General features: G+C 37.3%; 1 protein-coding gene across 41 annotated transcripts in view; it reads left to right on the forward strand.

The window, feature by feature from the left end:
- nedd4l (NEDD4 like E3 ubiquitin protein ligase) overlaps window positions 1–16,602 on the forward strand; it is a 74,868-nt gene that overhangs the window by 25,800 nt on the left and 32,466 nt on the right. For 6 of the 41 annotated variants that reach the window (XM_077194103.1, XM_077194112.1, XM_077194113.1 and 3 more), the window contains exons 4-10: window positions 3,510–3,548; window positions 4,166–4,219; window positions 12,655–12,705; window positions 13,141–13,191; window positions 15,176–15,237; window positions 15,404–15,451; window positions 16,051–16,153. In XM_077194103.1, the coding sequence (XP_077050218.1) occupies window positions 3,510–3,548; window positions 4,166–4,219; window positions 12,655–12,705; window positions 13,141–13,191; window positions 15,176–15,237; window positions 15,404–15,451; window positions 16,051–16,153 (408 nt within the window). Of the gene's footprint in view, window positions 1–3,509; window positions 3,549–4,165; window positions 4,220–7,504; window positions 9,640–12,654; window positions 12,706–13,140; window positions 13,192–15,175; window positions 15,238–15,403; window positions 15,452–16,050; window positions 16,154–16,602 lie in introns of those variants that run through there. The other 35 variants (XM_077194040.1, XM_077194047.1, XM_077194084.1 and 32 more) reach the window with 7 other exon arrangements.

Here is a 16,602-nt window from a genome sequence, read left to right on the forward strand (position 1 = left end):
ATGGAGTAATAATTCATACTTCCCCATTTATCTGTTTGTCCTTGGAATGCACACACAAGGAAATAAACAACGATGCCCAGAGAAGTCCTTCATGATAACGTCACCAGAAATTAGCAATTGAAATGAGCCTTGGTGTAACATTCACAGACCTCTTTACAGCAAACTGCATCCTTTGTTTTGATGCAAATGTCTTATAGGCTGTGGAGTGCATAACAGATAATTCTTAAATTAGTTTTTAAGGGCAGAATAAGATAGTTTTTATGTATATAGTTCTTTAGAAAAAATATTTGTGAGATTCTGACATGGTGAATATAATAAAAAAAAGTCCAGATTACCTATCACAACTAAATCAAAATAAATAAATACGTATTTTTTAAAGACAACATTAAATCCAATGTCTATTGTTTAGTATTACTTATTACGCACAGAATTATGATTTTAATTAAATCAGCTTAAACACTTCACAATAAGGTTCCATTTGTTAACATTAGTTAACAAGAACTAAAAATAAAAAATACCTCTAAAGCATGGATTAATCTTACTTAGTAAATGTCAACATATACTAATACATACAAATCCAAAGTTGTATCTATTCATATTATTTTATTATTAATCTAACCTGCTTTAACAAGAACTAACAATGAAGAGTTGTATTTTATGTTAACAAAAATTGATAAGTACTTTAACTAATGCATTAACTAGCCTTAACTTACATTGAGCAATACATTTGTTAATGTTCATTAATAGGACCTTATTGTTAAAGTGTTACCAATATGATGATGATATGAGAATTGGGAGAAAAAAATTGTTTATTAATTGTCATATATTTATTGAAAATGTCATTAAAATGTCACAATTAAAAAAAATAGGCTTGACTTTTAGAGCACTGGAGGAAAACTAAGAGTTTGGTCTCAGGCAGGCGATAAATCGACTTGGCAAGTCAGTCAGCATTTGGGTCCATTCAGTTCCATTAAGCCAGTAATCAGAAAGTCCTTACTTTGGAGTCTCCTGTGCTGTGACTGCAGACTTTTCAGGTTATTAATAGCTGACAATGCACCGCTGTGTGGAACATAAGCCTCCTCGATCCTCAGGTCTCAGTGTGGACTGATGCTTTAAGCATCTTGCTTTGATGAACTAGTCTGGGAACTCAATGGTCTGTGGCACATAACAGCAGAGTATCTTGTCTCATTGAACAAAGACGTATGTTTGTGACCAGATTTAATTTAAAAGTGTAAATGCCTATTATGAAATATCTACGTATATCTTTTACAGTAGGCCTATATGAGACATTTAGTCTTAATTTATCACTAATGCACTTAGTAAATGTATTACAATTAAACGTGTCAAGAAGGATATTGCACTCATTCATTTTTTATGGAAATGTAATACAAAGCAGGCAGTTTTGAGTGTCCATTATAAATAGCAAAAATAGCCAATTACAATGATTTGAGATTATACAATCTTATCTAAATGTAAATTTCATTAATCAAAATTTTTTTTGGAAAACCGAGGACCTTAGATGATAACATCTGATAAAAATTCAGGATTTAAATAAATCCAAAATGTGGCAGAAAGAAAAAAAAAGTTATTTGACATTATGAAGCTTGCTCATTATTTATTTAAAATATTTAGTTTTTAGTATTTATTTTTTTCCATATTTAGTTATTTGTGTTTACATAATCGTGGTAGGTGTGATGCCAGTTTAAACTGTTTTTAACTACAAAACTAGGTTTACACTAGGCAATTACCTATTGATTACCTATAGTCGGGAGGTGACAACTGCATAACCTTCAATAGACATGAAGATGGATTTACTCTTGGTCAAACAGCCTCTAGTCAGAGGTAGTCAGCCTCGTCTACGTTAAGCTCAAGGTGATGATTGGTTATCTATTCTGGAACGTGAGAGATGCAGACTATGAAGAAAGTGGAAATGGAGGGATATTATAAGATCTAGAATGGAGTGTCGTTGGCATAACACTGCTAAGAGAAACCATGTGGTTTGATAACGGAGCCACAGATAATGCCATCGGCCTGAATACAGAGCCCTGAGGAACTAGTAGTTGTGTGAACAGTTGTTGTGTATTTCATGTGTAGAAAATGAACCTCCAGGTGACTTGATTTGGTTGTATTACCAAGTAGGATAAAAACCAGGCAAGCAGTTGACTGTCAGACACGGTGGGCATGTCAGGAATAATCAAATCGGAGGAGAGAGAATGCCCTTGCTGCCATAAGTGATTTAGTCACTGCAAGGAGAGTGGATTTCAGTTCACCACTATGACTTGCTGACTTTTACAATAAAAGAGATGAGCAAAGACATACAGTAAGATAACGAATCAGAGTTGGCGGGTTTATTTAGCTGACAATGAAATTCTGTGAATCAGTTCAAACTGTTTGTTTCAGCGAATCTATTCAAAACTCGAATTCAAAGATTTGTTCAATCATCCCTCAAATATCCTTGGATGAAAAATGTTTAACTTAGAAGTAATACATGTAGGTAAATATTAGTGTTTACTGTGTGTGCTGTTATATTGATGGATGTTAATAAAAAGTTTGTAAGAGAGAAACATTTAAACCTGTTAGAGCAGTTATATGTTGTTAAAAGGCTTAAAAAATTGCTTTTTTTCTTTTTCTTAGCTGTATCAGCCAGAGCTTCATTACTTTGTTCTTCCTGTATAATTTACACCTGGGTGTATTTCTACGCTTTAATAACCCAAAGTATTTTCACAAGCTTTAACACATAGTTCACAGACCAATAAAGCAGATGTATTTACAGCATCCTGCATGCTTGTGTGTGTGAATCATATCAGTTTATATGTATGTTTATGACCCGCCAATCATTAATTTCTTGTGCGAATGTCATTTTAATTAGCGTCTTATTTTAAGTTTGAGACCACATTGAAAATCTGAGATTAGACATCAAAGTAAGATTAGGATTTTTAAAAACTGAACTCTGTAAAACTATTTTGAAATAGAAGCATTCTGTTGTCTCTATTCTATGTTAAATCAAATAAGGTACTCATCTGAGGACATTTAAATTAAACTGTCAATCAATCTGCCATGTTGACTTAATGATTAAGTTCTTCTTCCACTTAAAAGCATCGATTCCAGTCAAGGGCCGGTGCACTCTCTCTGTCTGAATTTCAGCACTCCCTCCCCCCTCTTTCCTGCCTTCTATTTATCTTTCTCTGTAAGCTACCATAAATTTTTATTCAAGTTATAGTAAATATTAGCCAAGTCCTCCTGTTCTAAATTTCCTTTGTGTTGTAAATCTCATCAAGATAATGGCATGCTCACCACTGCTGTTAAAATAACAGGATGAAATGATCCACTCCATATTCTCCAACATAATCAGGATGTTTTTCATTTGGTAACTGTGGTAAACATGTTATAGTTAATAAAATTACTTGTTTAATTAATTGTTCATTAGTGTTTTGAAAGGTTACAGAAAAAAAATCTGAATCTCAGAAACTGTTGAAACGCATAAATTAACATGTTTGGTTCTTTTTCAGACTCTCAATCCCAAGTGGAATGAGGAATTCTATTTCAGAGTAAGTTGCTTTTTTAAAAATCTATTTTTTTTTGGTTATCCCGCATAAGCCAAGCATGGCTCATCTAATTCACAAATTCACCCGCTGGGTTTTGTACTAGAAGGCACCCTGCTAAAGATTTTATCTGCAATTTTGTTTTCTTTATTAAATATTGACTCTGTCCAGTGCTATCAAGATATCAGCACTTTGTAATATATCTCGGAATGCACATCTGTTATTAAACCTCACCTTTCGGCACCTCTACAATTTTAATAATCTATTATTAGAAGCAGCACATAATTTTGTGTGACGTCAATGGGCGTAAATTTTGCTTGTACGTAAAACAATCTAGTGAAAGATTTTGTTCCAGCTCTACAGAGCTGCTTCGTTTAGAAGTCCATTCACACGGATGTGATTTATAGGTGCTATTCTAAGCCAATGATAATGTCCCCAATGAAATGGTTTTATATCTACATAGCAAATGCCTGTTTTGTATGGTTAGGTTAGGTGGCTTGCATGTGATTGCATGCAAAAAATGTTTACTAGCCATTGTATTTTTGGTTTAATTGAATTTCTTTGACAATGTTGCTTAAAAACATTTTTATAACTTTGTGTTCTCTCTTCTGTCATGTATGCAGGTCTGCCCACAAAACCACCGGCTTCTTTTTGAGGTGTTTGATGAAAACCGCCTGGTAAGAACCACCTCCACCTGACAGTACATGTCAGTCAGAATTGTAGCAGGCATATGACATTACTGGTGCTATTGTGTTACATTTAATAGATCACTAATGGCATGATGATCCCTCCTTCTCTTAAATGTGTTACATATTGTGACCTATTGGTGTTTTTTGTTACTACTCTCTAGCTCTGCTCCAAAATCTAGTAAATTGCCTTAGTTAATTTCTATATTTCAGACTGCACAGTTGAAATTTTTTGATTATTGAGCCACAGCCTTGCCACAATGAATGCATGCACATTTAAATCTGATGTCAGGAATTTCAGGACAACATTCACCAGAAACTCAGATTTTGAAATGCTTATAATGACAGATGTCATTGCCTTCACTTCACTTTGATTGGCTGCCGAGTGGCTTTTTTCATAAAGTTTTTAAAGTTGGGCATTTCTTAACTTCTTAACTCTCACTGTTTGCTCCTCTATGTTTTCAATCCCACAATCCCCCAAGCAAGTTTGAAAATCGAAAACACTCGCTTATCTAGCCATTGTACTAAAATCGTCATAGAACATCGAAATTGTACGCTTTATATGGGCAGCAACTCCCAACACAAAATTTTAAAATTACAAGACACAAATAAATAAAATAGAAAATTAAATCAAGCAATTTGAACTCTATCTTTTCATGTTGAATGTAATATAACTGTATTTAGAATTAACATTTCTATTGACTTTTCAGTGAATGATACAGTGCTGCCTTGGCTTTTCGTGACGAAAGAAGGCAATAATGTTGCAGCTTACCCTTTGAGAGCTGATAGCACCTGTGATGCCTTAATTTGACATGTTATGCAGTCTAAGTAGGCAGCTCACTGTGTTTTGAAATAAAGCTTGTGTTCTCCGTTGCTCCAGGTTTCACTTTTTCTCCTCATTACAAAATTGTGTCTGAAAATAGCTTGCACCTCTCAAATGTATCTCCAAAAGAATCATTAAAACGGTCTCAAAAATGACTCCTTTAGTTGTTTTACCTGCACTGAAAGATAGATACATTATTAAATTATGTATTATTTGTTATCTATTAAAAGAAATTCCAACGTTATGTAACTAATGAATGGTTTAGCACTGAACATAAGTGTCCCCATGGCAACGATGCTCAGTTGCTTTGCTTGGTATGCAGTTACCTACAGTACAAACCATTTGAGAACCACTGAGTGTATTTTATAGCTCTGGATTTGAACTACAGCTAATGTAAGTAAGTAAAGCATTTGGTCTGTGACTAGACAGTGGGATTGTTCTCTGTGCTAATTTTATTATGGATGTGTTGTGTGTGCGCATGAGTTGTTGCAGTCCAAAGGGAAATGGTTGTTGTCTCCCCTGTGTGATGAGTTTTGGCCGAGTTTCAATGCAGTGCTGAGCAGAATCTGAGCATCTTCCTTATATGTCTGAGGGAGTCCGGGAGAGCATGGATGGTGTCCCACTGACTGAGCACTAATTTAATGATTTTCACGCTTTCTCAGTACATTCTTTCTGTCTAGTTCCATCACTCTGTTATCTCTTTATTTTCTTCCTTGTGTCTTCTCATCAGTAATGTTGTTTCTTTGCTGTTTTTCCAGTTTCTGCTTGTTTGACCCTCTCTTGCTTTTTCAGTAAGAGCAACTCTGTCATTCCACTTTATTTTGTACAAAGCATTTTGTATCCTCAAACTGTTTGACAGCTAGCTGTAATTGACTCACAGCATGGTGGTTCCCAAGTTCCAGTACCGATTGGTGCATATTTTACTGTAATCCGAGGAAGACAGTTGAGATAATGGCTTCTTTTTATAGTTAAGATTTAGATCGATGGGTTGTTCACAACAATTGATAGCAATTTTTGTAGATTTACATTTCTCTTCCTTCTGAAAACCTCTGTCATGGAGACACATAACCAACCCTGAGTCGTGTGGGTGAGCGAAAATACATCTTGAAAATATGCCAGATCAAAATACACCCGTTTGCCATCATTCAGCCAAATGTTTTGCTGTTAAGGGTTATGTAATGACTCAGCTAATATAAAGACCATTTCTTAAAATCTAAGTAAATACTAAAAGTCATTATATGTGTAGGTAGCACTGTAGAAGCCCTCTGTTGTAATTCCCAGAATGCTTGGTGCTGTGAAACTAATTCTTACGCCATGATGTCTCCGTTCTTTGTTCACAGCTCAGCCACTGCAAGGCATGTGTGCCCTCCAAAACAATACCTCCTTTAGAGAGCGCCCACACATTCACAATCAAGGCCTTTCTTTCAGTAGGAGTCTGTCTCGGCCACTCCATCCAATAAGATGCTGCACTGACTTCACGGTTTATGTCAGGCTGGTGTTGCTGAACAGACACACTCTAAAGTTGTTTGGTGTTTACTTCAGTATTAAGCTATCAGACGTGTGATTTCTGGTTAGTGGATGATACAAACAAGTGAAAAAAATCCCCCCAAAGACTTCAGAATATCATAGACTGTTTTGGTTTTTAGGTTGGCTTTTTTGCTAAGCAACCACCTAGCAACCATGCAGAAAACCATAGCAACCAAATTGTAACTTTTTACTAAACCGCTCAGCACCCCTTAGAATTGTGGTGGCCAGTTTTGCTTAGGTGAAGCGGAACTCGCATTTTCTTCAGAAAATCTAAAAATGTTACATGATTGGTTAATTTTTCATTATTGTTAATAATTGTCTAATTTGAATTACAGGGATACAGTTGTTGACCTACAAAATATACAAAATATTCCATTAGTGATATGCATGAAGTCTTTCACACTCCTGGCAATTAAGTGCCTTTGTCCTCTGTTTCTTCTTAGACAAAGCTCTGTCTTTGTGCAGTGTCTCTTCAAGTTTGAATACGGTCAGTGTTGTGTCATCTCTCTGGATATTGCACATCGGCTTTAGCAACTTATTCAGCCTGTCAGCAGTCTGTGTAAAATCATTATGATATTTGCATATCTGTTAGCAGAGGGTTCTGTATACTGATCTAAAGATTCAGATTTTATGGATTATTGTTATGGTGCGAAAGCAAATGCCAGCACGCAAACCTAAAATTATTTACCCCAAACAGATTTTTCGAAAAAGAAAAAGAAAACTACACAAGCTTGTGGCTTATATATGATAAATCAGTAGTCAGTGATTAATCATTTTTCAAGAAATTTCAGATAAGGTAAAACACGTTTTATATATATTCTTTTTTTCAGATTACGCACAATTTAAGATGGTTTTTAAACTAAGCACAAAGTAAAGTAAATTGCTTTTGCTGTTTTTGTTTTAGTGTTCATGATTGTAGATTTTTTTTGTCTTCTCTAGTTCTAATTATATGGTCCCTCGGCTGCATCCTGAATCATTGTCTCTGTGTTGAAAGAGAGTGACTGTGTTGTGGTTTAAAACTTCCCTTTGAGTATTTTTTTTTTAATGTAGACGGAACATTTCAGCAATGCCAGCCCTTAAGAAGCTTGATGGGAAATATTACAAGTCTATACGGAGGCCCCAACATAAAAAATCTGTAGTATTTCTCCAGCAAATGTACATTTCCTGGGTATTTCTGAGAATGTCTGTAATGATAGTGGTAATTCAGACTTATTTATTAGGTTTTGTGTGCATTGTTTTTGTTGTTTGATTGTTTTTGGGAGTATGTATAAATTCTTATTTTACCAGGTTGAGATGTGGGTCACACCATGTCCCAACTTGGCTTGGCCCAATGTGCCCTGTGTGTGGGATGAGCACAAAGAATTATGAGCTTGTGGAGAGTGTTTCCTGAGTCAGCTGTGATCCCTCTCTTTCTCATTCCACCCCCGGCGGTCTAGTTCCTTCTGACAGATCAGTAGCAGCTGAGAGAGTGCCGTTTGGGTCTAACTGGGAACTGGGGGTGGGTGCCATCTGGATCATGTGACTTTGGCCACCCTACCCTCACCTTTGCTTGTAAGAGCAATGGCGTCCTTATCCAATCACGCCTGGAATGCAGCTTGCCACTTGGGCTATTTCTGCTGACTGTCGCTATCGAACTGCAGCTCGAACACATGGGATGTTTTTTTTTCTTTCCCCCGTCTCCCGTTCTTTCCAGATCCCTCTCTCTCTCTCTCTCTCTCTCTCTCCCTGAAGCTTGTGGGTTGAACTTTTAAGCTCCCTGGCAGCGCTTCATTGGTAGCTGTGAAACGAAACGCAGCCGCTGTCTGTGAGTAAGGGAAAGAGAGAGAAAGAAAGGAAAGAGGGTGGATGAGCAAGACACAGAGAGAGAGCAAAAGGGGATCAGACACACTAAACGGTGGGTGAGACACATCCAGTAAGAGCTGGATAGAGACAGATCAAGGCAGACAGGAGAATGTCTCACCGGCTTCGTTTATATTTTGGATCTGGACGCAGTAACACTGCACCAGAGTTGGAGCAGTTGAATGGGACTGTGGAAGACAGAGATGAGAGAGGCTATAGTGGCGCAGGGGCCATGATGTTCCATGTGCAGCCGCGAAATGGAGGACTTATCGGAAACCCGGAGTCGGGTTCAGTTGCTTTTTCAGACGCCTCTCTAAAGCGAAGCTCTTCCATGTTCATCCCACAGCTCCAGAGTCAAACTGAACCACGGACGACCAAGAGCACGTCTGTCCAGATATCTCTACAACGCTCAACTGCATCTCAAGAAGATGCATTGCCCTTTGATCCACCTCCAGGGTACCCTCAGGATCCAGCTCCAGCCTACACTGAGCCTGATGAAAGTTGGCTCTTACCTCCACCTCCAGCTTACCATAGAGTAGAATCCACATCCTGCCAAAATGTGGAACAAAGTCAACCAGGTACTGAGCCGATCCAACCTAAGAGGCAAGTCTTTTGTGTCCGGCCATGTGATGGACAAAATGGTTATGCTAGTTTGGGTGTACCCAATGGAAGTCCTCAAGGGATTACCATTGGAGGTTTCAATATTTGTAGAAGATCTGCAGATGGCTCCGATTCTCAGGAGTTTAGGATCATGCCATACAGGGAGGATGGACAGAATGGCCGTTGGTCTGTCCTGCAAAGCTCAGACAGAGGTCCTGGCATGCAAAGACTGGTCTTCCAGCTTCAACAGGACCAAGGACGGCAACCAAGCCCTACTTCTCAAGCTGACATGAGTGACTTAGGCATTACAGGTTCTAAAGGCAGCCGCTTGGTGCGGTATCCTCGGATCCGTCTTGAGAGGAGCACTTCACAACCGTTGCAATTCAGAGGAGCTCCTTCACGCCTCGGATCCATGCCAAACCTTCATGGCCCGATCTCAGAAATGGAGACTGAGAGTGAGATTGTTGAGAACAGAGCTCAAGGCTGCACATTCAAAATTAGTAAGGAACAGAACTTGCGACAGCCCAAGTTTAAGATCTACTTCAGCCAGGGAGGCGAGCACAGCCCCATCCATGCACAGGATATTAGCTTTGGAAAGGCGCCTACCTGCAGCAATCCACAGGTAATTAAAACTGAGGGTCCTAGGTTGAGTTGAATATGAAGTGCTGATTCATTCTTACATTTGAAGCCTGCCATTGTTTCGTTACCCAAAGTAGATGAAATCCTCACAAAGTGTGTTTTAATAGTTTTTAAGTGGCTGGAGAATGGGAAAAACAGATGAAAGAAGAGGTAGCAGGAAAGAGGAGGTGGGATCAGGAATGACTTACCCACATTCTGGGAAGTGAAAATTCCATGAAAATGGGGGCCAGGAGCAAGACGTAACCACATCTTTGGTTTCCCAACAAGCATACAAATTCATATACTCAATATGATATTCAGAAGTGGAAAATATACAGAAGCTGAAAGCATTTTCATATGTAGCTTTATTCATAGGGTCCATGTCCACTTGTCTTTTTTCCCTCTCTTGAAGAGGAGTTTGTTCTATCTTTAGTCCCGTGTCAAGTGTTGTTGTTGGTTTTGAAAGCGGCCTTTCTCCCTTGGCTTGGGTCACCGTTCATCTCTAGTAACAGCTGGTCTGTGGTGATTAATGTCTAATATATAGTTACACATACTGCTTTTCTCAGTTCCAGTAACTTTTTAAAACAAAGATTTTACAGCACTGTGCTGAAGTATATAGTTGAGACATATAGAAAATCTCCATGCATAATAGTTAGATTAAGCTCAAGGCTTTGTTTTGAGTTATTTGCTTCTTAAGCATTTAATTATTTTTTATATATGCCACATTTTAGTTATTCTCTACAGGTTACCATTGAGATTTGAAAGCCCCTTCAGTGATTAATTCCTGCTCGTGTTAGATGCCAATTCATCATAGCAGTGCTGACACACTTTAAGTGTGTGGCATTCATCAATTAGTCACCAGCCATTACTAGTACTAGAACTAGTATTTATCATGTACAGAACTCATAACAGCATCTTTCTGATGGAATGTGTAAAGTGGGGCTTCACAGCGATAACATTTTGGAAGATCTTGAGTCTCGGAGATGTCCACATTCAAGAATCTTCCGATTCCGCAATCAGGAATGTCACACACACATACCTTCCCTAATTTCCGTGGCAGCTATCGGAAGCATATGTATTTCCAGTACCTGCTCAAAAGACATTACTGGAAATGAGTCAGTCAAAGAGCCAAATGTTCCAGCAGCAGAGTTCCATCAACTGAAGTCAACCCCTCTCACACAGATCTGTTTACTTTCTGCTGTCATGATTGCTCCATTGAATTCCTCAATCATGTCTTTTGGTGTATCTTATGACATTTGCTTAATTACATCTGAAGGTAAGGCTTGTAATGCCTCATAACCTGTAGAGTTCTTTTTTACAAAGACTATCCACTTTTACAATGCAGATCTGTATCAATACTACTTTTTAATAAGATACTTTGCAGAATTTCCAGAATTCAATAGCTTTCACATAACTATAGCAAATTTCAGTCGTCATTTATTGCATTTGTTCCCTGTGGGGTGCATGGATTTCCCATTGACTTGCCAGTGCTCAGAATAATACATGCAACTGTTTGGTGTATCACAAGTTTTAGCAAGCATGATGAGGGGATGTGGGGGGGAAATCTCACTTAAGTCTGCTGTGGCAGCTTTCTTGCAGAACTCAGGATTTAGAGCTTTAAAAAGCGTATGTGTGCTCAGAGATAAGAGAAGAACAACTTGAGAGAATGAAAATGAGATTACGTCAAGTTCTGTCAGCATTTCCTATTGCTGTGGTGGTACCTTACTGTTGTGGTTCGGAAAGGAACCCTGTTGCTAAATTTGTGGGGGCTCAAGTCTTATTTTAGCACCTGTGAGTGTTGCAGATCAGTTGTCGGAAGTTTTTTCTTGGGTCTTATTTTCATAACCCCTGACCCTAACCTTTGCAAATCTTAGCTACATGACCTAAGTAATGTAGCTAATGTTTCATAAACAAGTTCTCCTTCCGGTAAAGAGCACAACATGGCATTCCATGAAATTCCGTTAATTCCCCCATGGGCCTGTTGGTTCTTACGTTTCTCCTGTCTTCATTTCGGCTGGTTTTCTCTGTTTCTGCACATTCCAGCCTCTTTAACGGCTCAAGTCAACTGCTAACTCAGCTCTGTTATAGACGATGACCAAGCAAATATTTATTTTTAACACACCATTCTGTGGTCATAAATACATGATATCTTAATGGTCTCAAAGTCGCTGTGGTTAAAAGACATCAGTTAAATCATTTTTACATATTTAGAGAATCTTTTTTATTGCAGAAGGATAGTAAAAAGTTTTCTTAGTGACAGGAATCTTTGTCAAGACATACTTCTTCTGCAATGTGACCTTTAAGATTAAACTAGCTTATTGAGTTTCCTAGGTCATTCTTTCATACCTTTTGGGTTATTTAATTGCTTCATTTAGCTTCTGTTTGTGATTCACAACTGCTGTTGGTGGATTGGTGGCTCTAACCCCATTTGACTCAGAAACACTTAACATTTAATCAGAGGAATGTCTCAGACATGGTGGGTTTTCCATGATGAATAGGGGCTTGAAAATGTATTTGTGGTCTTGTTTTTCACTCACCACCACAAATAGTGACTCATACTTAACCTTTCCACAATAAATGTGCGTTGTTGTCCGAAAGCTACAACCATTCTGCTGCTCTGGTGCTGAATAACTGGATGTCATTGTTTTTATTTTTTTATTTTTTATTTTATTTATTTATGATATCTATTTATTTATTTTTATTCATTTAATTTATTTTTATATGCTTAGACATGCTTATTAAGATTTCATTGTTGTTTGTCTGTTTTTCTGTTTTGACCAGTTTTGAGATGTTGCTAAAGATCTCAGATTTAATCGGTATTGGACAACGTTCTCCCAAATGTGGTTTCCGTTAACTACACCCTCTGTGTATTTAAATGTATTTTACTGTTTGTCATTAATGTCATTTTCAATATAACGATTCGTTTTTACAGATACATTCAGTGCCCTAAACAGTGTGCACCCCAGAGTGCGAGGATGTGCTCGTCTTTGTTGTCTTAATAAGTTTATTCCACACACAGGCTCACATTGGTCATGATCGGTCCAAGAATGGGCATTTCAACCATGGTCAGGTAATCTACTGGTCTACCCTGACCCAACTACCTGACAATTACAGCTGACAATCTCACAGTTTGGCTTATTGGAATTGGTGGGTGGATTGAAGGCTTGTGATTGGCGGTTCATACATTAATACACTCCTTCTGACTTTTGACCCTTACTCATTACTTATCTCCTGCACCTCCTTGGGTTGGTTGTCAGGTTTTTAAATGACACCTTTGAAATGAACACTGCCCTTATTACTCTATTTCCTTTCTCTCTCTTTCTCATGCATACACATTCATTCTTCTTGGGTTATACAGATGTGTATTTGTCCTTATCTTTGTGGTTTTCGTTGCCAAGTCCTGCTGAAGTCAGTCACTGTTTCACAGCCAAAACTCTACATTACTACTTTTTATATTATTTTAATTTCTTCTCGCCCTCTCTTGTTCTTTCTCTTTCATATATAGACCAGAGATGACTTCCTTGGGCAGGTGGATGTGCCTCTTACCCATTTACCGGTAAGTTCATATGCTCTTGTGACATTCAAGTGGATATCTGGTTGGCTCTTTTTGGTTTCAGGATTTTTTTTTAGCACTTAACTGAAAGGTGAAGAGATGGGAGTTATTGAGGGTCACATGATGGCAATTAAGCAACTCAAAATGTTGAAGGCCATATCCCTGTACGGAGTGGAAAGGGAATTGCTTGGAATGTAAACACACAGACTGCTTCTGAGAGGGCTATCCCAACTAAAAAAATCACTCTGCCAAAAATAAGACGCCCTTCCAGGGTGGCCCAGTTTAGACCCTACCACAACATTATTCAGTATAATAATGTAATAATGTTTGGTCAATGCAGCATTCCATTCATGTTAAAATACATATGACATAACATAATTGACCACGTAGCTAATCACTTTACAACACCAATTGATTTTAAATATTAGCACTGGCTAGGTTTACATGTTATCATGGACTGTATATTTTCTAGTTGTGTTGTCACAATACTGGAACTTCTAACTTTGATATGATACACTATCCTCTAGTACAGTGCTTCTCAAATTGTGTTAACTCGGAACTCAAATTGGATTTACAGTCCTAAAATTGTATAATTTAAAGTGGTGTTTTCTGAGAATCCTGAAAAAAGTATCCCCATTTCCACAAAAATGTGCAGCACAACTTTTTCAATGCTGATAATAATAAGAAATTTTACCTGAGCACCAAATCAGCATATTAGAATTATTTCTGAAGGATCATGTGACACTGATGATGATGCTGAAACTTCAGCATCACAGGAATAAATTACATTTAAATATATATTCTAATAAAAAACAGTTCTTTTTATTTGTAATAATATTTCACAATATTACTGTTTTGACTGTATTTTTGATTAAATAAATGCTGCCTTGGTAAGCCTTAGAGACCTATTTCAAAAACATAACAAAATGTTAATGTTTCCGAAGTTTTGACAGATACTATATATATATGTGTGCATGGATTATAATTGTGTATGTACAGTACATATTATTATTCTATCTTAAAGTGTTATTTCAATGCATATTATTTTCAAACACAAATGTTTTAAAATGTAAATATATTTTGTATGTTTTTAAAATAGTCTAGTACAGTAACTAATATTTTTGCAACATAGCACAGCCTTTCATATACCTTATTGCTTCAAAACAGTCCAAACCACACAGCGTCTCAAAGAAGACAGGTGTTGGCAAGCTTTGTGCTTGATAAAGTCATTGGTTTTCAAAATGGCATTTTGTTCCAGTTAACTTTTGAGCAAGAGATAGTTTTCTTGCAGTGGACATTTAGAAAAAGATTTGGAATGGAACAACCCTTGTTTTTGTTTGAAACTATTTCCAGTGGCTAAGTGACATTTCTGTGCTAGATTGCATATTTAGTCTCGCACACGGAGTTTGGTCTGTTTTCCTTGCGGCCGCCTACATATCTACTATTCACTTCTGAATGGTTGCACTCCAGACCACTCGCTCCTTTTATGCCTGCTCTTATTGCTGAATATTTAAGAGTGGTTTCCTATACTTGGAGCAGACATGTATAGATGGATATTTCCTTGAAGTGTTTATTTATTAAGATACCTTTCAGATTTGAGTTCTTTCTGGTTTTGAAGTCTGAATGCTTTTCACCTCTAGTTTGATCTAGACTTGCCAAACAGGAAAGCTCTCCCGTTTTCCTTCAGGGCCTCCACTCTTTCCTCACATAGTTTTGGTTTCGGGCATTGGCAGAGGTGCCAATTCCATCAATTTCCATCAGATTGTAGCCACTAATGACCAGCCACGAATATCCAACCTGTGAGCAGTTTAGATGTAATGGGAGAACAGTGTTACGTAAGACAGCTGGACGCCACCCAAGGGTCTATATTCCCCGTTCCCCACCTTCAACCAAGCTGGGACTGTTGTAGATTAATGCTTTGTGAGATTCCACTGAGATTAGCCCAGATCTGAAGCATGTTTGTTTATTTTCTGTATTGTTTGTGTAGACGGAGGACCCTGCAATGGAGCGGCCGTACACATTTAAAGACTTTCTCCTGCGTCCAAGAAGGTCAGTGGTTATTGTGCTTTCACAAACATAGTACAAGAACTTTAGTTTAACATTTTTAGTTTCAACAGTCTGATACGTTGGTTTTGCACTTATTTACCTTATTCACAGGACTGGACGTTTGCTTCGATACAGCACATTTGAAATTTGTCCGTTTTTTTTCTTTCAGAACGAAATGTGCAACTACCAAACTAACACCAGTGAATCCCCTTAAAGGGTTAGTTTACCCAAAAATGAAAATTCTGTCAGTAATTATTCACCCTCATGTTGTTCCAAGCCCGTAAGACTTTTCGTTCATCTTCGAAACACATCACTTGGTAAAGACATCGTTAAAATAGTCCGAGTGACTACAGTGGCTCAACTTTAAGTTTATCAAGCGACGGGAATACTTTCTGTGCGCAAAAAACAAACAAAAATAACAACTTTATTCAACAAACTCTCCTCTCTTCCCTGCCACTCTCTTACTTTATTCAATTTGTTGGTTTATTCACAAAGTACAGCTCTTCCGTGTTTAACGCAGAAAGCTGGTTCACTATTGGCTGAGCACAAGCATGATCACATGCATGCGTTATGGTGCTTACGTGAATCGCGTAGCAGACTGACATGGAGGAGAATAGATTGTTGAGGCTCTTAAAATATTAAAATCATTTCAAACAATTATTTTGCTTAAATTCTGGTGTAATTAAGGTCTAAATAAATGCAGTTACCACTTAAGGAAAGAAAACAAAATATGTTAATTTTGATGTCTGTACTTTATTTTACTGTACTCTGATGACTGTACTTTACTCTTTGATGACATGCTTTTATGTCCTGTAGTCATAAGTCTAGGGTGAAAGGCTACCTGAGACTGAAAATGGCCTACATGCCAAAGAACGGCGGGCATGAGGAGGAAAGCAGCGAGATGAGGGAAGAAGCTGAGGTAAAACAAACCCATTAGCAGGAAGAATGTATATATTTTATCTCCTTTGAATGACTAATAAGATGACATTTTTCTTAAATAGATAATTCGGATAAATATATGACAAGATAAATGATATCAATAATGCCCTATCAATTTTTTTTATAAATAATAATTGGTTCAGACAATCAAATTTATAATCAACTAATTTAATCAACTAATTCAACTAAAATTAATGAATATGGAATGCCAAAATGCAAGTAAATTAATAATAAATAATAATAAATAAATAAACAAAGGCAGTGCCAAATTAATTACGGAACATTTTCAAAAGACAAACTATAACTAGAACTTGACCTTTATTTCAGAAGGTTTCTAATTCATGAAATGGTAAATGTCAAAACATGTAGATTTAAATTAGATGTGAAACTGTTGTGTGTAGATGTTGACCATCCAATTGTATAGACCAT

Source organism: Siphateles boraxobius, unplaced genomic scaffold (assembly GCF_051911475.1).
Source record: "Siphateles boraxobius isolate OS27281-9 unplaced genomic scaffold, OSU_SipBor_1 11, whole genome shotgun sequence".
Classification (NCBI taxonomy): domain Eukaryota; kingdom Metazoa; phylum Chordata; class Actinopteri; order Cypriniformes; family Leuciscidae; genus Siphateles; species Siphateles boraxobius.